The sequence below is a fragment of the Arachis hypogaea genome, chromosome 18 (assembly GCF_003086295.3).
Source record: "Arachis hypogaea cultivar Tifrunner chromosome 18, arahy.Tifrunner.gnm2.J5K5, whole genome shotgun sequence".
NCBI lineage: Eukaryota > Viridiplantae > Streptophyta > Magnoliopsida > Fabales > Fabaceae > Arachis > Arachis hypogaea.
The window spans coordinates 23,913,481-23,936,790 of NC_092053.1; the positions used below are offsets into that span (position 1 = coordinate 23,913,481).

The 23,310-nt window shown below is 38.7% G+C and overlaps 1 protein-coding gene and 1 pseudogene across 5 annotated transcripts; one reads left to right on the top strand and one right to left on the bottom strand.

The window, feature by feature from the left end:
* Positions 1 to 17,063: 17,063 nt before the first annotated feature.
* On the bottom strand, positions 17,064 to 18,228 carry LOC112772456 (selenocysteine methyltransferase-like; annotated as a pseudogene).
* Positions 18,229 to 18,429: 201 nt separating this feature from the next.
* LOC112772455 (uncharacterized) lies at positions 18,430 to 23,246 on the top strand. Of its 5 annotated transcripts, XM_072226083.1 has the most exons (5): positions 18,459 to 18,607; positions 18,754 to 19,204; positions 21,169 to 21,345; positions 22,178 to 22,553; positions 22,630 to 23,246. In XM_072226083.1, exons 3-5 carry the CDS (start codon positions 21,177 to 21,179, stop codon positions 22,940 to 22,942), a joined length of 858 nt encoding a protein of 285 aa, XP_072082184.1. In that variant the 5' UTR covers positions 18,459 to 18,607; positions 18,754 to 19,204; positions 21,169 to 21,176; the 3' UTR covers positions 22,943 to 23,246. The 5 variants fall into 5 exon arrangements, with proteins under 5 accessions (XP_072082185.1, XP_029151100.1, XP_072082184.1 ...); XM_072226084.1 differs by lacking the exon at positions 18,754 to 19,204 and having other exon boundaries at positions 18,430 to 18,607; positions 22,178 to 22,513; XM_029295267.2 differs by having other exon boundaries at positions 18,437 to 19,204; positions 22,178 to 22,513.
* Positions 23,247 to 23,310: the final 64 nt, after the last annotated feature.

A 23,310-nucleotide genomic window follows, 5' to 3' on the forward strand; every position in this document is an offset into this window, starting at 1 on the left:
TCACAAAAGAGAGCAAAATGAGAAATTAACATCACAATTGAGAAAACCAAGATGTAAGAATGAGAAATTATAAAAGAGACAAGATGAGATCAAGTAATTGAACTTGGATTTAAGATAATCTACCCTAATCCTAACCTAATTCTAGAGAGAAGAGGGAGCTTCTCTCTCTAGAAAACTAACTAAAGGCTCATGTTGGCTAAACTAATTGCTCCCCCTTTGCTTGGACTTCAATTCTGCATGAAATACACTCAGAAACAAGTTGGACTTGGGCCTGGGCAGCTCAGAAATCGCCCCCCAGCGTTTTGTCTTCAAGTGGACAATGTAAGAGTATTGGCACGTGCGTGTGCGCGTCGATCGACAATTTCTCCATCTGCGCGGAAGCGGCATGTACGTGTGCGCGTCCATGGGCGAGATCTCTTTTGCGCGTGCGCGCCTTGTGCGCGTGCGCGTCCTTTGATGCACTCACAATCTTTGTTTCTTTATGCATTCTCCCCTTTGTATGCTTTTCTACTCACTTCTTCCATCCAATACTTGCCTTATGATCTTGAAATTACTCAACAAACACATCAAGACATCGAATGAAATTAAAGTGAATTAAAATCACCAATTTTAGGACCTAAAAAGCATGTTTTCGCATTTAAGCACAATTCAAGGGAGAATTACAAAACCATTCTATTTCATTGAATAAATGTGGAAAAAGGGTGATAAAATCCCCCAAAATAAGCACAAGATAAATCACGAAATCGGGGTTTATCAAATCTCCCCACACTTAAACTAAGCATGTCCTCATGCTAAAATCAAGAAGAAGCAAAGGGTATTAACATTTATTCAATGTAACTACTAAATGCAATCTATCTATATGCAATCTATTTACATGATGTAATGACTTAGTCAAAATAAATCAATCTCCAAGAATACACATACAAGCACAAGGGCCAAGATATTAACAATCAAGCAAACCACAATTGGATTGAATCATTGAAAGAGTTCACAAACTTGCAAGAAAAGATGATAATGGGTGGAAACATGTAATTGAGCAATCGAACCCTCATCGGATGTGTATCTGCTCTAATCACTCAAGTGTATGGGGTTGATTCACTCAATTCTCCCCTAATCATGCTTTCCAAGATTTGTTTTTCATCTAACAATCAACAATTATTTCATGCATGCATACAAATATCATGAGGACTTCCCATAGGTTGTAATGGGGCTAGGGTCAAGGTAGGATGCATATGGTCAAGTGAGCTTGAAATTTGAATCTTTGATTAACTTAAACTTCCCACCTAACCTATGACAACCTAAACAATTCTAAACAAGCTTAGCTATCCATTCTTCACTTTTCACACACTCATGCATTTTCTTTTTGATTACCACACATATGTATTGAATTTATGAAAACTTAAACTTCGGGACCCTTTGTTCCCTTTTTGCTGCAAAATAAAATATTTTTTTTCAAACTAAAATATATACAAGAACATCAATGCATATGGTTTACACATGATTAATACATGAGTATGTACCCAATTCCTAAAAATTTTCAATAAAAATATAAATACACTTTTATCTCTACCCAATGTTCCCAACCTTCCCAAAATCAAGTAATGAACACTCTCACTAACCCAAGCTAATCAAAGATCCAAACAAGGGATATTTATTATTTTTTACTTAGGCTTGTAATGTGCTACAATTATGAACAAATGGGTTAAGCATAGGCTCAAAATTGGCTAACAATGGAAGATAAATGGTAGGCTTATTTGGGTAAGTGAGCTATTTGAACAATGGCCTCAATCATATAAATGCATGTATACACAAAGTAATGGATATAAAAAATCAAACAAATCAAAGATTACAATCATAGGAAGAGAATGATGCACACAAGAATGAAAATAAGTGGTTATGTATGATGTAACCACACAATTAGGCTCAAATCTCACATGCTTGTGTTCTTGGCTCAAAACATGATCCACAAGTATATAGTTCAAGCAAGTTCTAAAAAAAATTTTCTACCAATTGGGTGGTATCCTAAAAATGAATTCCTTGGAAATTTTCATCATATTGACTAAGCTTATTCTAATGCAATGTTGTGATTTAGAAAAATTTTAAAAAAAATTCCTAGTTTATCCCTTTTTCAATCAAAACACAATTCTTATATAAAAAGGGTCAACTAGATTTTTAACAATCCAGAACACTTTTCTAATCACAATCAAAAACTAAGATGCAAAACATATATACTAAAAGTGTGCAACTATCAAAACAAGAGCATCTACAATAGCAAATATATACAATCATCCCAAAATGATCTAAAATATAAAGTGCAAAATAAAATAAGATAGCAGAAAACATAAATAGATGTCCGAAAGTTCACCACATCAATGTAAACACCGGTCACGAACGGTGACCTCCCCACACTTTAGAATTAAGCATCGTCCTCGATGCTACTGTTGAAGCTCGGGATGGGGGTCAACAATCGCGTCGGGCTCCTCAGGCTCAGGCTGTGGAACTGGGACTGGCTGCGGCTCTGGATGTGGCTGTGGATCCTCAGGGGACTGTTGGACCTCAGTGGCGGCCTGTGTCTTTGGAGGTGCATCCTGATGGATCGGCTCCTCAGCCAGCTCCTCCTCCTGATCCTGCTCATCGGAAGCTGGAGAGTCTGGGAGCGGCGGTAGCTCGATGCCCTGTATAAACACCTGGTCGATGCGATCAAGACGTCGCATGACACGACGCTCGAAGCACTCCATGAAGCGAAGAAGGTGCTGCAGCAACAGATAAGTCGGCTCAGGTACTAGTGGTGGTGGTGGTGGTAAGGACGCTGCGGCTGCTGAAGTAGAAGGGGGTCCTGCGACTGCTGCTGACGATGAGGGCTGAGATGCCTCCTCCACTGCTCTGGCTTGTGAATGGCGTTTGGGTGGGGGCTTCTCGTGCACCCACCCACCCCATGGAATGGTGTTCTCCTTGTCATCGTCATCTGGGGGTGGTGGTGTCACATCATCATCCTTCTACAGGACACCTGCCAGCTCAATCATGCTGGTGACCAGTGTAGGGAAGGGTAGCAAGCCGCGAATATGAGCTCTCCACATACTATGTCTGACCAGTCGGGGGAAATTTATCTCCTTCCCCTCCATCACACACCCAATCAGAACCAGCATATCCATCGGGATCTCTGAAAAGTGAGTGGTGGGGAAGACATAGTGGGCGAAGATCTGCTGCCAAGTCTTGACCTCCCTCGTCAGATAAGCAAAGCGCATCCCCTTAGGCTTCTTGTTGTTTGAATCCATCACCCAGGGAGCGTCTGGTGTGGCAATTATGCGCTTAAGCGCCTCATAGTCAAAGGTCATGGAGAGGATAGCTACCTCTGCCTGCCTATAGGGCAGGTCTCATCAGGACGATGGTGGCAAAGCAGTGCATCTCCAATAGCCTCCTCAGTGATCATAATCTCTCTACCCTTCAGCTGAACTGAATCAATATTGGCTCGGAAGAAGTTGCAATAAAATTCTCTCACCCATGAAGTGTTCACCCTCCCCAAATCTCTATCAACAAAGTCCAATCCTAACTCCAGAATCCGGGTGTTAATGGCACGCCTCACATCATTGGGAAGAAGCAGTTTCTTCTCGATGTTCAGATTTTTCTTCCGGAAGTCGGAGAAGTGAAGCTCACAATAGAGGTTTAGGAATTTGACTTGGTCAGTAGATGGTAGCAACTGGTTTTTCCTATCCACCTCATTCAGCGGATTCTTAGCATAATTTGCATAGGGAGAGGGGGTAGAGGCCTTAGAGCGCTTCCTCTTTTTGGAAGTAGTGGCTATAGCCTTTTTTTGTCCGACATCCTGAAAAACAGAGATGATACAATATAAGCAGATAGCCAAATAGATATGAAGCGCTCAAAGCAAAGCATATGCATGAAGTGAATCAAAGAAAGGAGATTTCTTGGAATACAAGCAGACAGAATTCAGAATGCAAGCCAAACTTCAAACCAAGAATTCAAACCATATTTTGCACATTACTTGTTCATCAAGCTTAGGAAACACCATATCCAAAATAATGATAAAAAGAGTTAGGTTGAAAACCAAAAGGAGTTAGTGGGTTAAACAAGTTAAAGTTAGAGATCAGTTTGAAAATCAGTGATATGGTGGTTACTAGTTCAATTCAAAAGAGAATGCACAAAATAAGAATATAAGCACGTTCACAATCATGAAATGCATCAAGTCATTGATGATGAAATATGGTATAGCTAGAAAACAATCAATATGAAATAGTCTATCAATCAATGCAATGATCACTAGAGTCAAATGAACTTGTGTTGGTGAAGTCAAATCATAAAAAAAATCAATCAAGAATTATTCAACACTAAATTCAATAATGCATAAAAGTTACAAGCTGAGAAAAGAGTGAAAAACCTTATGGTCTATGTGGCTTAATGTCAATTATGCATGAACATGTGAATCAATTAACCTCAGATTAAAAACTTTCAACTTGTATGTTTATGCAAAAGAGGTCTGACATTTTAAGGAAGTCACAAGTTATGGTCAATCTGAAGGTTTACTTAATCATGCAATGCATATATGCAAGTTAGCATTGCAAGCAAGCAAGGAGTATTAGAGGCATGACCAAACAACCTGTTCTTGAGGAATTTTCAAAACCATTTAGACGACACTATTCTATTTGACACAGAAATCATCAAATAGAAGTTTGTTACATCCATCAAACAATGTCAATTCAAGAAATATGGTTAAGAAAAATCCGGCAGCATTTCAGCAGTACATTGGCTAAAACCCAAATTTGAACAGTCAAATCAGATTTCATATGAATTTATCAAAGCCAAAAGCACAAAAATCATGTATGAATTCATATGAATGGGGCAATCAAGCCAATAATGCAGCAGCAATCCAAATAGTACAAAGAACAGCAGCGGTTGCTTTGTCAATCAAACACAAGCAAGCAGCCTCATATACCAAATGAACAAAGAACAATCCAAGAGATTAGAGCAATTCAACAACAGAACAATTTCACACAGCAGCAAAGATTTCAATTAATCCTAAATTCACTACTCAGCCTAGATTTGCTAACCACCTAAATTAAACTAAACTAATTAACTAAGCTAATTAAACTAAATTAACAACAAAAATTAATGCAAGACAATAAAGAAGTAGAACAGGGGAATCAGAATCCTGGGGAGACAGAGACTGAATGGGGCGGATGAAGGGAAGGTGTAGCAGAGAGGAGTGAGTTGGCCAGAGCGGATGGCGGTCTGGTAGCACCGTGGAGCTTGCGCCGGCGACAATGGGGGTCACGGCTGTGCTCGTGGCGTTGTGCGAGAGAGAACAGAGAAGAGAGGATTGAGTGGGAGAGAAGGAGAGAGCGAGGGAGGAGGGGCGTTGGAGCGCGCGGCGACGGTGGTGGTGGACGCCGGAGTGCTCGCCGGTTATGGAGAGGGAGGGTGGTTATAGAGGGGGAAAAAGGAAAGACGTTGGAGAAGAAAGGGAGTTGGGGCGCGTCCGCGCTAGGGCTTTCGCATCCCTGGTTAAATGGGATTTTTAAATCCACGCGGGCGCGCACCGTGCGCGTCCGCGTGGGTGACAGAAATAGGGAAGTGGCACGGAGGCGGCATACGCGCCTACGCGTAGATGGAAAAATTGGGGATCGGCGCGAACGCGTACCGTGCGCGTCCGCGTGGGTGTGCTGGGCAAGAGGCACAAAAGAGGCCCAGAGTTGGCACAACTCTCGGGTCCTTTGGCCTGGGTGATGCTAAAACGCATCGACACGCGCGCACTGTGCGCTTGCGCGTGGATGGCTTGAACTTATGGAATGGACGCGGAGGCACCAAGTACGCCAACGCATGGGTAGTGAAACAAGGAGTGGCGCGAACGCGTACAGTGTGCGTCCGCGTGGGTCGGGACACAGAGTTGGCCCAAAAGTGGCACAACTCTCTGGTTCTTGGCCCAGAGTGTCAAAATGCGTAGCCGATGCGCGCGCGCTTTGCGCTTGCGCGTGGCTTTTTTTTTTTTTTTATGAGTATCAAAGAGAGCTTATAACCTTCCTATCCTCCTCTAAAATTTTAAAACTAGCTAAGGTGCAAAATCAAGCATATTTTTGAGATATAGGGAATTTTTCAAACAAATTGAGGAAACTTGCAAGCCAAGCAAAAACTCAAATTCAAAGAATCATCCCTAATTAAAGCATAAAATGTATAGACACCTTAACAAGCAAAGCGAAATGTACCAAGAAGCAAAGGATTTATATACAATGGAACTCAATTCATTCATTTGTTATATCTACAAGGGAATGGAAAGAGTTTACCATGGTGGGGTGTCTCCCACCAAGCACTTTTGGTTTAGGTCCTTAAGTTGGACATTTGGGGGGCTTCTTGTCAAGGTGGCTTATGTTTGTACCCATCATTGAACCTCCAAGAGTGCTTGTCCTCCAATCGGTTGTCAGAAGTTCCAACCATCTTCAATAAGCTTTGGTGAGGTCCTCTCCAAGACATGAGCTCCCAAAATTGATTTTCATAAGCTAATCCAGGATCCCATATCTTGTCCTCGCACCCATCTTCTAATTGATTGCCTTGACTTTGTCTGGGCGACGAGAAAGCAGAATTCTCATGGAAGCACCAAACTACTCTTCTTGACCCATTTACTTGAGCATTACACCAATCCATGTTCTTCAATTTTGAGCTTTCAACCATAATGAATCTAGATTTACAACGCCAACCACTAAACATCCTTCTCTTTCGCTTAATTCCACAAAGCGCCCTAAGTTGGCCATCCGTCTCAAGTAAACCATACTCAAGTGGGATAATAAAGCTGAGAGTTAGAAGTTTTATCCACTCAAGCGAAGGAATGGATGATGAACTAGGTGAAGGAGTTCCCAAGGGTCTTGATAAAGATGCTCTACTCCCGTCCATCCTCTTCTGGGAAGTTCCACCATTTGGCAAGGTTCTTCAAGTTTCTCCTCATGCCAAGCTTCCTCAAGTTCACATTCTTTTTCACCCATCTCTTCTATCTCCTCCCCATCACTCTCATCATAGATAGGAGGTCTAGTGAAGTCTACCTCCTCATCAAGTGCAAGCATTTTGGGGAAGGACTCTTCAAACTCGAAAGGATCATATGTTGAAGCGGAATCATCATAGATAGGAGGGCTTGTTGCTTGGAACACTTCTTCCATTTCTTCACTTACAATGGGTTTTGAAGGTTGTACATCCTTCTCAACCTTGCTTTCTAATCCACTGGGAGAGGGCTCAACAATATCGTCAAGGGAGTTGATCAATGTGGGCAAAAAATCACTAGTGATGGAATCCACTTCCTGATCATTTCCCTTCAACTTTCCGTTTACTTTTGCAACTTTACTCTCCTTTTTAACGTCCTTTATGAGCTCGACATATCCCAAACATCTATCCACTACTTCCTTTTGCTCGCTAATCTCTATCTTCTCCTCTTGTTGCATTTCTTGCTTCAACTCTTCTTCTTCATCTTGGAGCTTCAAGATTATTCCCTCGCTAGGCTCCTTGCTAGTTTTTCCACATTCAACAATGGGAGTGCTCAGGGTACATGAACCTAGGTGAGATGTTAGGTGATTCACGGCTTCTACCATGCTAGCTACCCTTACTCTTAGCTCCTTAAACTTAGCTTCATCCTCCTTTTGTATCCTTAAGATGCGAGATTCAAGATCTCTTAGTTCTAATATGAAGGCTTCGTCGGGAGGTGGTGGTGAAAGATAGGGTTCAGTGTTTGAGGAAAAATTGTCAATGTTGGAAGGTGGTTCATATTGGAGAAATTCTTGAGGTGGTGTATGCAGAATTTGTGGTTCTTGGGAGTATTGGTATTGGGATGGTGGTTGTTCTAGATGTGATTCAAATGGTGGTTGATATGGTGTGTGTGAGTTATGGTCATATGGAGTTGAATGGTGATATGATGCTTGTGAGTATGGTGTGTGGCTATATTGAGGAATAGGATCACATGCATATGATGATTGTGGTTGACAACCACAATGAGGGTCATCACACACATTGGATTGATACACATTAGGATCAGGATTATACCCATAGGAGTTCGTAGGAGGTTGTTGCCATGAAGGTTGTTCATAAGCTTGAGGTTCCTCCCATCCTTGAATTCCAAACCCTTGATGCATATTCTCATTGGAGCTTTCATTTCCTACAACATAGTTTGAACTACACTCATAGCCAAAAGGATGAGAATTCATAGTGAGAGAGAAAATAAAAATAAAAAAATCAATAAGAAACAAAGAAGATAAAATCCTAACTAGTAAAAACTAGCAAACAAACCAAAATTCAAGTTATTCACAATATATACGATAGCCAATAACATAGCACCATTGTGTTCCCCGGCAACGGCACCATTTTGACGAGCGAATTCTTGTGTTGGTATAGAATTTCACAATTGAAATCTCATTACAAGTATAGTTCTACACCAACAAACAATCCTCCCAATCAAAAATTTGGTTGGTTGTCACAAATAACTAACCCCAATGAAAATTAACCGAAGTATTTGGACTCTGGGTCGTCTCCCTAGGATAACAATGTAATGCTTAGTTGTTGGCTATGAAGGGGTAAAAAGGGGTTTTTTTTGGTTCATGAGATGACAAGAGAATAAATTTAGCAAGTGAATAAAGGAAATAAGATAAAGAACTCTTGGCTAAGACTTGGGTAGTTGAGATCACCATCCTTGTCAACAAACCGAATATTGATAATCATGAGAGGCCAACCTATTAAGTCTACTTCCTAAAAGCTTTAAGTACGTAACGTTTACTCCTAAGCTTGAAGTACGTTAAATAGATTTGATCACATCCACCCTTAAGTCCTAACCTACCTACTAATTAACTTAGTAGTGGGTTAGCGTCAGTGGGTGTCAAATTAATCACCATGGGTTCTTAAATCACCAAATCTATCATACCCAATGACTCAAGGTTGCCCAATTCCCTTGGCTTAGGCCAAGAGTTGACAAAACTACTCAAAAATTAAAGAGAGCATTTCATCAAACACATAGAGTGTAATAAAAGTAAGCATCATAAATTGCAAGAATAACAAAATCTAACAACTATTAAGTCCAAGAAAAGTAAGATCACAACTCAATTCATCAATAAAAAGAACATCAACACTAAATTACATTAAAAATAAATCAAATCCAACATGAGTTCATCATCACAAAAGAGAGCAAAACGAGAAATTAACATCACAATTGAGAAAACCAAGATGTAAGAATGAGAAATTATAAAAGAGACAAGATGAGATCAAGTAATTGAACTTGGATTTAAGATAATCTACCCTAATCCTAACCTAATTCTAGAGAGAAGAGGGAGCTTCTCTCTCTAGAAAACTAACTAAAGGCTCATGTTGGCTAAACTAATTGCTCCCCCTTTGCTTGGACTTCAATTCTGCATGAAATACACTCAGAAACAAGTTGGACTTGGGCCTGGGCAGCTCAGAAATCGCCCCCAGCGTTTTGCCTTCAAGTGGGCCATGTAAGAGTATTGGCGCGTGCGTGCCATGTGCACGTGCGCGTCGATCGAAAATTTCTCCATCCGCGCGGAAACGGCATGTACGCGTGCGCGTCCATGGGCGAGATCTCTTTTGCGCGTGCGCGCCTTGTGCACGCGCGTGTCCTTTGATGCACTCCCAATCTTTGTTTCTTCATGCATTCTCCCCTTTGTATGCTTTTCTACTCACTTCTTCCATCCAATACTTGCCTTATGATCCTGAAATTACTCAACAAACACATCAAGGCATCGAATGGAATTAAAGTAAATTAAAATCACCAATTTTAGGGCCTAAAAAGCATGTTTTTGCATTTAAGCACAATTCAAGGAAGAATTACAAAACCATGCTATTTAATTGAATAAATGTGGAAAAATGGTGATAAAATCCCCAAAATAAGCACAAGATAAATCACGAAATCGGGGTTTATCACCCTGCATCATAGGTTTTTGGTTAAACTCTATTTTTCAAATTCTGTTTAGTCAGTATTGGTTCATTAGTTTGGTTTTAGTTAGTTTAGTTATATTTAATTTTCTATTTTAATAGATTTTAGGTTGTTAAGATAGGTTATGTGTAGATTACTTGGTTCTGAGATTGCTAAAAGTGGTTAGATTGTCTGGTTATGTTGATTCGCTGTGTTACAACTGGTTTCACTGAGATATGGCTATTGGAATTGCTGGATTCTTCTTGATTGTTGCTTGTTTTGTGTTAACTGTTGCTGGGGTGCTTGTTGATTTGGATTTGGGATTGTATGTTTTATGTTTGGTATTGATTTTCGCTTGTTTGCTTAATTTGGCACGCCAAGTGTTCGATAATATGTCTCAAAGAGTTCTAAATGAAGTTTTGGTTCAATCTTTAAAAAACAATGCTTGCTTTTATATGATTAGTGTTATTATGCATTGATGTGAATGTGAATGTTTCTAATTTACCAAGTTTAGTGTGATATGATGGATTGCTCGATTAATTGAGTTTTGAGTATATGTGTTATGAACAATTGCTATGATTAGGTTATTTGAAAATTGAATTTCACTCACATCACATACTCTAAAACTCTTTTTTTGCATAATCCATCACATTACATCAATTCTTGAATGGCCTAAGTGATTATTGAGCTTCTTGTTGATTTTTTCTTATTTTTAACTCGCAAATGTTTTGAAATCATCTTAGGCGTACTAATTAAGTTGAATTTGAACTTTGGAAAGTCTTTTGGATTATTGAACTGAATTACTGAATATTGTTGCTAGAGTTGTTTGAAATTATCTGAATTATGTTGATTCACTATGTTATGACTGGTTTTGCTCTTTGTAGACATGACAACAAATAGAGATGTTGCAGATTAGGCTACTGGTCATGGTCATAGTCGTGGTAGAGTAAGGGCTTCTTCTGGTACTCCTAGGAATTCTGGATCCTCTCCCTCTACTCCAACTACTCTAGTGACGTCCCAAGTTGCGAGTTTATTGGACCAGCCGCTCATCATGGTCCATAACCCCAACTACGTCCCTCAGTCTACAGCGATGCCGCCGCCTCCATCCGCTTAGCAGCCCAATGCCACGGCAACGCCGCCTCCAGCGATGGACACCGCAACCCCAGAATCCTCTCACGAAAGTGAGCCAACTAATGCCCCTCTTCTACCTCCCATTGTACGGTTGACAATTTGTCCTAATGGCAGATCATAGTAAGTATCATTTTAAGTCTTCTATATACTGAAAGTATTTGACTATTGATTCTAGTTTAGTGGATTTAGCATTGTAGGTTTGAACTACTAAAAGTTATTGATATATCGTGATTAGTGATTCTTGATAGTTGATTCTAGTTTTAGTGGATTTAGGATTGTATCTTTGAATTGCTAAAAGTGTTTCATATTTCTTGATTATTGAATTGCTGAAAGTTTTTGATGATTAATTCTAGTTTAGTAGATTTATAGATGTTGATTCTTGATTATTGCATGTTGTTCATTGATTGTTGACATTCGGTGATGTTTAAGTTAATTGTTGATGGATAGAATTTGTGACACATTCCAGTTATAGATGTAACTCTACCAGAATTTCTAAAACAATCTCTATATATATTATGGTTATTTGCTTTTGAAGTTTTAATTTATATTGCCACATTAGTTTGTTTGTGGATTGTTGATAGGTTTTAATTTATGTTCTCAGGAAATGACCAACGTTATCAAGCTGATGTACGACTATCCGTGGCCCAGCTAAAGAAGATCCCCTCTAAGACCAGAGAGCGATGGTTTCAGAAGTGGGTGGTAATTAATTTTTTTTTTTTAGTTTCAAACCTTCTTAGCTAGTTTATTTATATCTTCTATTTTGATTAACTAATTTTAAAATTTCTTTGTACAACTGCACTTTATATGGGACTTTGAGCATGATGTTACCATCAGGAAGATATACGACCATCGAATGGGACGGCGGCTATAACAGATGTTGGAGGATGTTCATGAAGGGCGGGACCACCTCACAACCTGACTCTGCCCGAAAATCAAGAAGGCTCTATTAGTTTACTGAAATATCGATGAAGGGTTCAGGCATCAACGTCTCACAAACAGAGCTAATAGCGCATCGGCCAGGTCATCCAAGTATACTGGCAGCTCAACAACCTTCATGAAGACTAAGGCCAGGCTGGTATGTAGTCATTTTAATGGTTATTAACATAGTTATATTCTTTTAAATATATATCGTTATTGGTGATCCTAATCATATTATTTCAATACAATATGTGTAGACGAAGTCGTTGGATTGCGATGTAACATTGCGGAAACGTTCAAGTACACCCACACTTTGAAGGAGAACAAAGAGAGATTTGCTAAACGGCGGTCTTAGGATCATTATATAAGTAAACATCTGATCTTGTGATATAAAATTAGAGATTAACTGTATAGCTATCGTACTAATCATTATAACATTTGTTACACAGAGTCCTATACGCAGAGACTAGAGGCCGGACATAGCAAGCTCAGCAAAGTGGGGAGGACGCCGATGGCTTTGTTGTTTCAGTCGTCGATCCCGATGCGGTTTAGCGCAAGATCGCCTCAGTGTTGTACAAGAACCGCATATATGGCCTAGGGTCATTCTTCGCCAGTAGCCTCTGTACCTCCACATTAAGTCCATCGTCCGCCTCTACCACCAGTCGAGTCATCGACCCCGAGAATGGCATTGATTTGAAGCTGCAGATGCAGGAGCTCTCCCGTTGTAAACCCTGCTAAAATTATTAAATAATTAGTTAGTAAATCAAATTTTAATTAGAAAAATTAGAAATATAAATCTAATATTAAAATAGGATAGAGCTCTTCAAAATAAGAATTTTGACACCAATTTCAAAGAATTTAGCCCAAGATTAGGCCGAACAGACTGAACCGGTTGAACCGGACCCAAAATGGGCCCAACCGAACCCAACCCATTAAAGAAGACACAGCTTCTTATTTCCCTTCTTCTTCATCATTTACGCTGGGAAACATTTCATGGAGGGAGAAGAACAAGAGCAAACCTAACCCTCATTCATATACTCAAACCACTATAACTTCCTCATCCGAGCTCCGATCGCTGCACCGTTTGCGGCTACGCGTCCAGCGCGTCGAGCTGTACAATTCTATCGGAACAATTTCTTTAGTAAGTCACTCTAGCACTCCAGCCTCTCCTTCCCCTCAATTTTCGAAAATTATGTGTGCCCAGGTTGAGAATTTGTTAATTTTGATTCTCTATGTTCAAATTAGCTTGTGGAGCTTGTTGGCTTTGGCTCTCTTGGTCTGTGTGTACGGTGAGGTTTCTTGCCTTGGCCAAATTTTTGGTTTTGAGTATGTAAATTCTGAATTTTGAATCATATATGCATAATAGGTGTGAACTAGGTGTGTGTATACAAGATTACAAGTTTTGGGATTGAATTGTGGACATTTGAAGGCTTGGTGAAGGATTGACGCCAAGGTCTTGGTGGTTTTTTGAGTTGTGGGGCTGTGTGTATGGCTTAAGTGTTGCCTTGGACTAACGCAGAAATCGGCCAAGGTATGGTTTAGGTTTTACGTATTTAATATATAATGCCCTATGAAAATTTAGGCTAGACGACCCTAGGATAAGTTGAAACATGTAATTATGTTGATGTTTAGTAACTTTGATGGATTTATTAAATGATATTGAGAATGAATAGTGATTGATGATTTTGTTGAAAGTGTGGTGTTGGTATTTGATGATGAATTCAATTGAGTTTGATGGAAGTTGACTTAGTGTATTTGATATAAATTAGCAACTCTTGATGTAAATATTGGGTCATTCATGAGAGTGGTGTGGAGTATTTATTGTTGGTAATTGTTGAATAAAAGGGGTTAAGTGTATATGTTGGTATGTGTGACAAGGGAACTATGTATATACATGAGTATATTTGTCATTGATTTGGGTTGAGGAATTGTGAAGGTGTATGTGTATATGCAGGAAATTATTGAATGATTGAGAATATTGGATGTTGTGTGTAGTAAACTGAATGGAAGGTATGGAGTTGAATATTGGTAGTGCTTTGGTTGTGAAATGTTCAGGTATGGAATAAGGTTTTGGTAAAAATAGAGGTTTGGTAATTTTTGGAAAAAAAACTTATTTTTAATGAACTTCGGTAGTCCATAACTTGAATCTCTAATTTTGGATGAAGATGTGATTTGTTTTAAATCAAAGAAGGTTTGATAAGCTTGAGAACAGTATAAATTTTATGGAAAACCGAATTCTGTAGAGGAAGTTATGGATGCTGGAAATCTTGTGCAAAAAACTGAAAATTTTTAAAGTGCAGCAGAATCAGGATTTCTGGTGTGTGCCTACGCACACTGATGTGCGCACGCACCCAGTAGTAGCAACAACTTCACTTGTGCGTACACACGCCTTTGTGCGCATGCACACCTGGTGTTTTACAGAAAATGTGCGTATGCACGCCATGGTGCGCACGCACGCACTGGGGTACGCTTTATGCTGATGGCGCTCGCATAGGTGAGGCGCACGCACACGCTCTGCTTTTCATAAATTGTGCGCACGTACACTTGTGTGCGTCCGCACACACTCTGTTTTTCCATCACTTGTATTTTTATGATTCAAACATGGTTTCGAACCTCTAAGCCTCTATTTTTATCCTTTTAACCCTAGATCTTACTAGTAAGCTTAGTAATTAGTTGAAGCTAGGAAATTAAGGTAAGTTGGGGATGAAGAAAAGGGTAAATGTGATGAATTATAAGAAGATGATGTGAAAGTTAAATAAATACATGTTGCTATGGCTAAGATGAATGAGTATATGATGAATGTGAATGGTTTGAATATTATGCGGCCTATGAATTTAATGATATCTGAGATACGAGTTTCCCTGGGTAACAGAACCGTGGCTTGCCACCACGTGTTCCAGGTTGAAACTCGATACTTTGTTGACCCTATGTCGTAAGGGTGACCAGGCACGTATAAATTCCCGGGAATGGATATCACCCATTGAGTGAGATATAAATGAATGAATGATTGTATAAATGATGAATGAATGAGAAATCTATGCGCAACGAGGGACAGTCTAAGGTTTTCGAACTTGTCGGGTTAGTTGGATAACCGACAGATGAGCCTCATCAGCCATAGGACAGGCATACATCATGTGCATTCTGTTTGTTTTGTCTGATATGCATTACTTGGGATTGCCTAACTGAATATATAATATGCTAATTGTTATATTTGCTACCTGCACTACCAGTTTTCTACTTGTGCTTGAAATTGTTTGGTTGTTTGTCTCTGCTAAATCATTGGTGATGGAGGAGCAGAGGAAAGGTGGATTGGTTCGGTGGTAAAGTTAAGTTTAAGTAGATAAGTCTTGAATTCCGTAGGACACTGATGCGTAAGCATCTTTCCTATCTTTTCCTAGTGAATTTGCATTCAATTTATTGAGTTTAATCAAGAATTAATTATCTTTTAGCCACTATAGATGCTACTTTGAATCGTGTACAATTCTGTTTATTTTAGGTAGCATTCGGCTGGATTTGATGGAGTTTCCGCAGAAAAAGAGAAGAAGGCGAATGATGCTGTCAACCCTGACCTCTCTGCTCTCAAACCTGAATATCTTGAGCTACAAAAGTCCGATGGACATGATTCTAGTGGAGTTGGAAAGCTAACTTTGTGAGCTTTCCAACAATGTATAATAGTTTATACTTCTTCTCCACCAAGTCAGCAAGGGTAGCACCTAACTTGAGAATTCTCAAGTTAGGCGCCAAGATAAACTATACTCCATTGACCAAGGCTGCCAAGGTTGCGCCTAACTTGAGATTTCTCAAGTTAGGTGCCAGGATGAAAGAGAAGCGTCCAAGAAGTTCTGCCTAGGCTGTGCCTAACTCAAGTTAGGTACAATGCACAACAATAACACGCCAGTAATGTTCATTCACTTCAAGTAAGGCACAACTTCCTCCAAGTTAGGCACAACACACAAGGAGGGACCACACTTCAAGTAAGGTGCATGATTCCCTCAAGTAAGGCACCAATGTCAAGCCTTCCATGCCATTCTTTGTTGCCCACATTCCAAGTAAGGCGCAACAATGTTCAAGTAAGGCGCAGCTCACTCTCAAGTTGGGCGTGAGTTATTAATGATTCAAGTGGTCCCCAGCTCTCCTCAAACCCAGCACGCAATCTCCTATTTATTCTGATTAAGCTTAATTTTTATTTTAAAATAGGAAAAGATATTATTTAGTTTTAGAAATTATAATTTACATTAATTAAGATTAGATATAAAAGGGAAAAAGAATCAGCCCTTCGGGCTTTCTCTTCTTCTCTTCCTCATTCCGCACTTTACAGTTTTTCAGAATCCTAGTTTTCTCTCTGAACCATGAGCAACTAAACCTCCATTGTTAAGGTTATGAGCTTTGTCTATTGTATGGATTCATACTATTATTTTTCTATTTTAATTCATGTACTGATTTATAATTCAAGAATTGTTTTCGTTCTTTATCTTATGAATTTGGGTGGAACGGAAGTATGACCCTTGTTCTATTTGAGTTCTTGTATAACTTGGAAAAGCTCTTTACTTGAACAACAGCTTGAAAACATATTCTCCTAAATTTCTAATTATCTGGACTTAACGGGATACGTGACATATAATCCTCTTATATTTGGGTAATTAGGGTTTTTGTGGCGTATAAACTAGAATTGAACTTCACCATCTAATTGGAATTAAGTGACCAAGGAATTGGCGGTTGATGAATTTTAGAGGAGACTAAAAAGGTCTAAGGAATTAGGGTTTAGTCACATATGGTTTGTCATGAATTGAATCTTGCATGATTAAAATAGTTAGTAAGAAAAGTCAATCCAGAAAATAGATAACTCTGAAGCCTTAACTGTTTCTCCATATATTATTCACTACTTGTTTACTGCTTGCTTTTTTGATTTTTTGAATTTACTGTTAATACGTTTGAACTCTCAAAACATCATTTTCTGTTAGTCTAACTAAATAAAACACATAACCATTGTTGCTTAGTCCATCAATCCTCGTGAGATAGACCCTCATTCACTTGAGGTACTACTTGTAATGTTTATATGCAGAAAAAGCTCAAAACTATATATGTATGCAAAATTGACATATAAACTCATTTTGCACAACCTCACAAACTTTCCTTTCAAAAACCAAGAAATTAAAATGGGACACTAAGATGAACAAGCAAGGTTGGAATATCATCATATCTAGAATATCATTAACTATGTGGATCAATTAACTAGCTACACAAAAGAAAATATAACAAACACCACAAATAAACAATAATTACAGCTGATTCTTAAATACTTGATATTAGTCCTTTGAAGATCTCACCTGTACTTTGACCCATCAGCCAAATAAGCTCCATAGCTCCCCCACTGAACCTGCGATTAGAATAGGGCATTTATTGAAGATTCTACCATCAACATCGATAGCCGAAGAGCATGCAGCACATCTTTCATGGTACACATCTCTGGCCTCCCGAGCAATTTCAACACTTTTTCTGATCAAGTCTTCACTTTCTTTGTCAGAAATGCCTTTTGCTTTAAAGCCTTGAATAGTGGCCTACGCGGCGCGTGCACAAAAGAAAAAAAAAACACACACACACACACTCAACTTCAGCCATAGCAAGAAACAAAGAAATAAAAATCCATATCGCATCCTTAGCAAAATGGAATTCTGACCTGATAAGATGCTGTGATTATAATATCTGCACCATTTTCCAGGTAATCAAGGTGCACCTATTCAACCCAGCAAGCCAATCACGATATCAATTTTACAGTAATATAACGAAGCAACTCCAGGTTCATTCAATCCCAATATCACAATTTGTAAAATGCAACGTAAAAGAATAAAATAAAATAAATAAAACTATACATAAATTTCACACACATGGATTAGTAATATTTTGATGATACACTTTATCAGAGAGACAATGAAAAAACCCTAAAGGATCCAAATTGAAATGAAGAGTACCTCGCGAATGAGGGGAGGGGAGGAAAGGAGGCATTTGGCGCTCCAAAGAGGATCGTTGAGATCGGCGCCCTTACGCTCCAGCTCCATCGCAAGTCTGCCGTCGATGACTACTGTACCACCAGTGGTGCGGAGAAAATCCTTCATCAACGACGAAGACATTAATTTAGAAATGCAATGATGACACTCGTTGCCAGATACAGGTATCGAGATAGATAGATACTTAAGTCAAAATCAAAGAAAACGAAAGCTGAAGATTTGAAGAGGCTTTAAGCATCTTTTCTATTTGAAGTTCGAAAATGATGGTCATTAGTCATTTATCGAGTAAACGTAATAGTAGCTTCTATATTTTAGGGTGTTAAATAACTATTTTGGTAAAAATATAAATTTTTAATATAAAGTGGTAAAACGAATTTTTAAAAATTTATATTTCTACCAAAATTTTTGTACAAAACTAGGGTTTCACTTTCTCAGAAAAATAAAATTTCATTTTCCCTCATCCTTGTCAATCTTACTGGGTGTCATCTCTCTTTCGCAATCAAATCTTGTTCTAGATCAAAACATTTCTGCCTTCTCCGATCTTTACTTTTCGTGGCGGTGGCATTGGCGTCGGCCACCCAACGTGCAGAGGCTGTGCTGTTCTCTCGTGTGCTCGGCAACTAACTAGCTCTATCGTCCAAGAGTGGTTGGTTCCAATTTTCATTCTTTTAGTTATTATCTTATTTTGATTGAGCGTATACATGTATTTTGGAGTGTTAAGTATTGACGTTATGTTTATTTGTTGAATTTCTATTGAATTTGCTGAATTAATTGCATGCCTTATGAGCATAGTTCTAAAAACCAGACCGGACCAACCGGTTCAATCAGGATCCGGCAATAAAAACGGTCCAATCTACTACTTATAGCTGCTGACGAGAAAACCGGTGGAAATCGTCAAACCGGCCGGTTAGACCGGACTGGTAGCAGGCCGGCCAGTCCGGTTCAAATAAAACGGCGTCGTTTCGTTTATTTGGAAACAAAAAAACCAAAACAAGCAGAACCATTCATGAAAACCCCCCCCCCCCCTTCTCTCTTCTTCCCCCAATGATTCGTGCACTCCCTGGAGACCGCTGAAGCAAAGAAAAACCCTAGCCCTTCATCGCCGCCGCCGTCCTGAGGTCCTCAGCGCTGCCGCTGCTTCCTCTTTCCCGTGTCGTTTTCATCTTCGCTGGCACGTCGTTTCATCTTCCTCTTCCCCAGGTAGCTCGGCACGTCGTTTTCATCTTCTCGGCACGGAACCCAGGTTAGTAGCCCTGCTTTCATTCTTCGCCTCCGCTTCTTCCTTTTAATTTCTGAATGTTTGGTCTTCTTCGTTTGAAGTTCTGAAATTGTTGTTCAATTTTTGTTCCATTTTTCTTGTAATGTTTTGTAAATTGTAATTGCCTGCTGCTGATGGATCTGTCTTGTATTTGCTGGTTGCTGATGGCGGTCAAATCTTTTTTCAAATTTATTGATGGCTTGATGGCTCTGTTAGTCTGTTGCTTTCAATTCTTTGCTCTGTTACTGATGGCTCGATGGGCTCTGTTAGTTGCTGATGGCTCTTAATTTTTTTGTTCAAATTTACTGATGGCTTTGTTTGTAGTTGCTGGTTTTGCTGGGTGAAGGTTTAGTGTTTTGGAATGTTTTATAATGTGCTAATGTTTGTAATTGCTGGCTTTGTTTGTAATTGCTGGGTGAAGGTTTTAGTGTTTTGTGATGATTGGTTAATGTTTTGGTTTAGTGTTCTCTCTTTTTCAGATTTCCCTTCTCCCTGTATTTTTGCGTGTTGCTGAATTGGTAATCAATAAATTTGCCTTTTTGCTGTAAATCGGGACTTTACTAAGATTTGTTAAATTTTTTGCTGTAACTTGAATTTGTTGCTTCCCAGTCACAGAATCAGAACAGAATGCTCAGTCAGTGCTTGATTGATTGGCTTTGCTCACTGATTGTATTTGATGATAAATTTTAAATTGATAACTTTTAAATTTTAAATTTGCGCTGCCTATGTTACTGATTCACTGTTCTTTCGGTGCTTTTTGTTGTTGTTAATCATTGTGATGAGCTTTGTTAAAATTTGCACTGCCTATATTACTGATTCACTGTTCCTTCAGTGCTTTTTGTTGTTGTTAATCATTGTGATGAGCTTTGTTAAAATTTGCACTGCCTATGTTACTGATTCACGGATTCATCCCTCTTGTCATCATCATCGCATGAACTCCGAACTAAAACCCCAACTCTCTGGATAAAATTGTAACGAAAGCTGATTGGGACTTTTTCTTCTACTTAAGGTATGAATCAGAATGATGAGGCCAAGTTGTGAATGCACAAGTGTCAACGGACTATAATATATATTGAGTTTGTGACATTAGAAGGGTGTAATAATAACAATAATGGAGTCATGTTATTTGAATATTGAGGTTTAACATTTAAACTCTCAGCTTCTCAGCCCTGTTTGATTCTTCGTCTCAGGCAATTGAATCGAATCAATCAGGCCTTCCTTTTCTTTTTCTTTTAGTTGATTCTTAATTTTTCTAATATATGTAGCTTTCTGAATCAAGTGGATCAGATTATGTAGTTTTCTTGATTTGGGATATTTTCGGAGACGCATTAGAAGAGTTATTTTATTATTATGTTTGCTATAAAAATATTCACATGTTGTGTATGCTTGTGATTGTTTCGGTGTTTACATTTTCTTTCCAAGTCACTTGCTATGGTTGTCTTTGAGTTAAGGCTTTGTATGTGTGTGTGAGAACATGTGATAATGTTGAATGCTGTTGCATCTAATAGGAGTTCTTGTAGTACCCTCATCTTTGGTCCTTTGTAATTTATTTATTATTTTATTCTAAAACGGTTTTTTCGGTTGAACCATCAGTTAGACCGGTTGAACCAATAAACCAGTAAACCAGTGGTTAAAACGGTTTAATGACCGGTCCGGTTTTCAGAACACTGCTTATTAGTAGAAAATTGCTTAGATTGATTAGATTTTATAACTTATTACATGTCTAATTTTTCTGCAATTTTTTTCGCCTATACGTGTATTTTTTAGGTAATCCACCATTTCCCGCGACATCATAAGCTATATTCTATGGCGGATTTTTGGCTCGCCACCATGAGCTGCCACCTGCAATAACCTCCAAGTTGATTCATAGTTATTTGTTTTCATTGTTATTCATTCAATTATGTCTCACCAATGGTTTCCTCTCTTTTGTTTTTGGGTCATATGACCAGCTGCACAGATGGATTTGGAGACTGAAAACAGATTAGCTGCTATGCTTATGAGGGAAGCAGCTGAATTGCGGCGACAGTCTGAACAGGAAGGTGTTCTGGCTTATCTTCATAAGCCTAATGTAAGGACTCGGCCAAATTCACGTTTCCTCACTGCTACTGTACGTGGGGTACAACAAGGTTGTTTCTTAGTCACAAATTTTAGATAGAACTTGGTTATTTTTGTTCTAGATTATCTTATGTTTAAGGTCTGTTCTTTCAAGGAAGTTATATTATTATGCATGAAAGAATGTCTGTATATCTGATCCAGTGGGACTTTTCCTGTTTGTAGTAGAAAGTTTATCTATTTATCTAAGTTTAACTTAATGTTACACAATTAAATAACTTTTATTGGACTACTTTTTTATAAAAGCTATCATCGGATTAGAAGCTTATATATTATAGATCATGTATATGAAAATTTCATCTCAATTCAGAGTCATTTGATATACCTTTTTATAGATAAAAATTGGCAATAATATAAAAATTTAAAACACACATGCCTATGGATTGTTACAATATAGTCTTATTGATGTATATTTACAAAACTTGGTACAAATGATCTCTCTCTCTCTCTCTCTCTCTCTATATATATATATATATGCCTTTGTCAAAATCCTGATCATCCTACATTCCTCTAACCTCCATATCACCTATGGCAGTTTTGAGATCAGCCATGATACAGTGACATTTGATATTGATGACTGTGTTCCTTATTATCTATGGATATTTCTTAGGTATAGAACATTATGGTATGCCAACCCCATCATGTGGGATAAGGCTTAATTTCTGTTGTATCAATACAGCTTTGTTGTTAATGCATTTAACCATGTTGAAACTTCATTTATTGAGGGTCTAGATAATAAAATGGCCATTCCCCTCTTGTCTGTGCAGTGTTTTACATGAGCACCATTGATGTCTGTGTTTGTGCTATAATTTATGTCAATTGTTTATTATTTTTTTTTCATATCAGCAAATCGAGCTGTGGAAGTGAATGAGATGTGGCGAGTGCGACAGAAAGAATTGGAACTTGATAAACAGGCTAAAGGCACCACGAAAGATAAAAGCAGTGGTTACAAAAGCCACACGGATCGTGACTCATCAGGAAGCCCTAGAAGATATGCTGCTTTTGATAATAGCTTGAATGCCTCTTCTTCATGTTCAAGTAAAAGAAAATGGGATAAGTGTGGATCAAAAGATAAAGGAAGTTCTGACAAACACTACAAGGATATTAGTAATAATGACCCATCAAGAAGCATGAGTAGACATGGCAATTTTCAAGAACCAGAGTATAATCCAGAACCAGAAGGTATAAGGGATGAAGAGATGGAAGAGTTTCTTCATACGAGGTATTACTACCTTGTATTCTGATGTGTCATTTACACTTGTCTTCATTTTTGTTTAAGAAACATTAGTTTGGTGCAGGAAAAAGCGAGGCAGAGGTGGCATCGGTCCCAGAATGGATGAGACTGGGCCTTACCTTCCGCCTCATCCAGATAGGGAAGCTAGTCCTACACCGGATGCAAGGGAGCACCGTCTTATTTATGGTCTTGAGAGGCCGTCATCAGGGAAGTCGAATGAATCTTCAGAAGAGGAGCTTCACGATAAAAGGCTGAAAAAGCGAAGAAAGTCTCACTCTGGCAACTCAGACAAGGAGCACTCTAACTCTAAGAAGGATAGGTCCAAAGAAAAATCAAAGCACAAGAAAAAGGAGAAAAAAAGAAAACACCGTCACTAAGAACTTTTGTGGAATTTGATATTCACTGTAGGTAACTTAAGAATATTTGCAAAACTAACATTTTTACTTTGTACATATATTGCGTAAGATCAAAGGTGTGGGGTAAATTTATCATATACAAATTGAATAGTAGTAAAGTTGAATAGTAGTAAGCTAGGTAAATGCAATTTGGCAAGCATGGATGAGATCTATGCCTACAAAAAGTTACAGCAACTTTTAGTTGGCAAAGTATTGACAAATGAAATTCATGTAGAGGTTTGTGGAAATTTTATCTCATGAAATCCAATCAGATTTAACATCATAATATCCATCCAAATTTCATTCTTTTCGTTGAAACTAGCAAGCTACTTTGCGCGGATCTCATATTG

Bases quoted from the DNA above. Each gene is read 5' to 3' on its own strand.
- LOC112772455 (XM_072226083.1), top strand. From the start codon at position 21,177: ATGGATTTGGAGACTGAAAACAGATTAGCTGCTATGCTTATGAGGGAA. The intron at 21,346-22,177 runs GTTGTTTCTTAG...TTTTCATATCAG, and splicing joins TGTACGTGGGGTACAACAAG to CAAATCGAGCTGTGGAAGTG. The intron at 22,554-22,629 runs GTATTACTACCT...AGTTTGGTGCAG, and splicing joins GAAGAGTTTCTTCATACGAG to GAAAAAGCGAGGCAGAGGTG.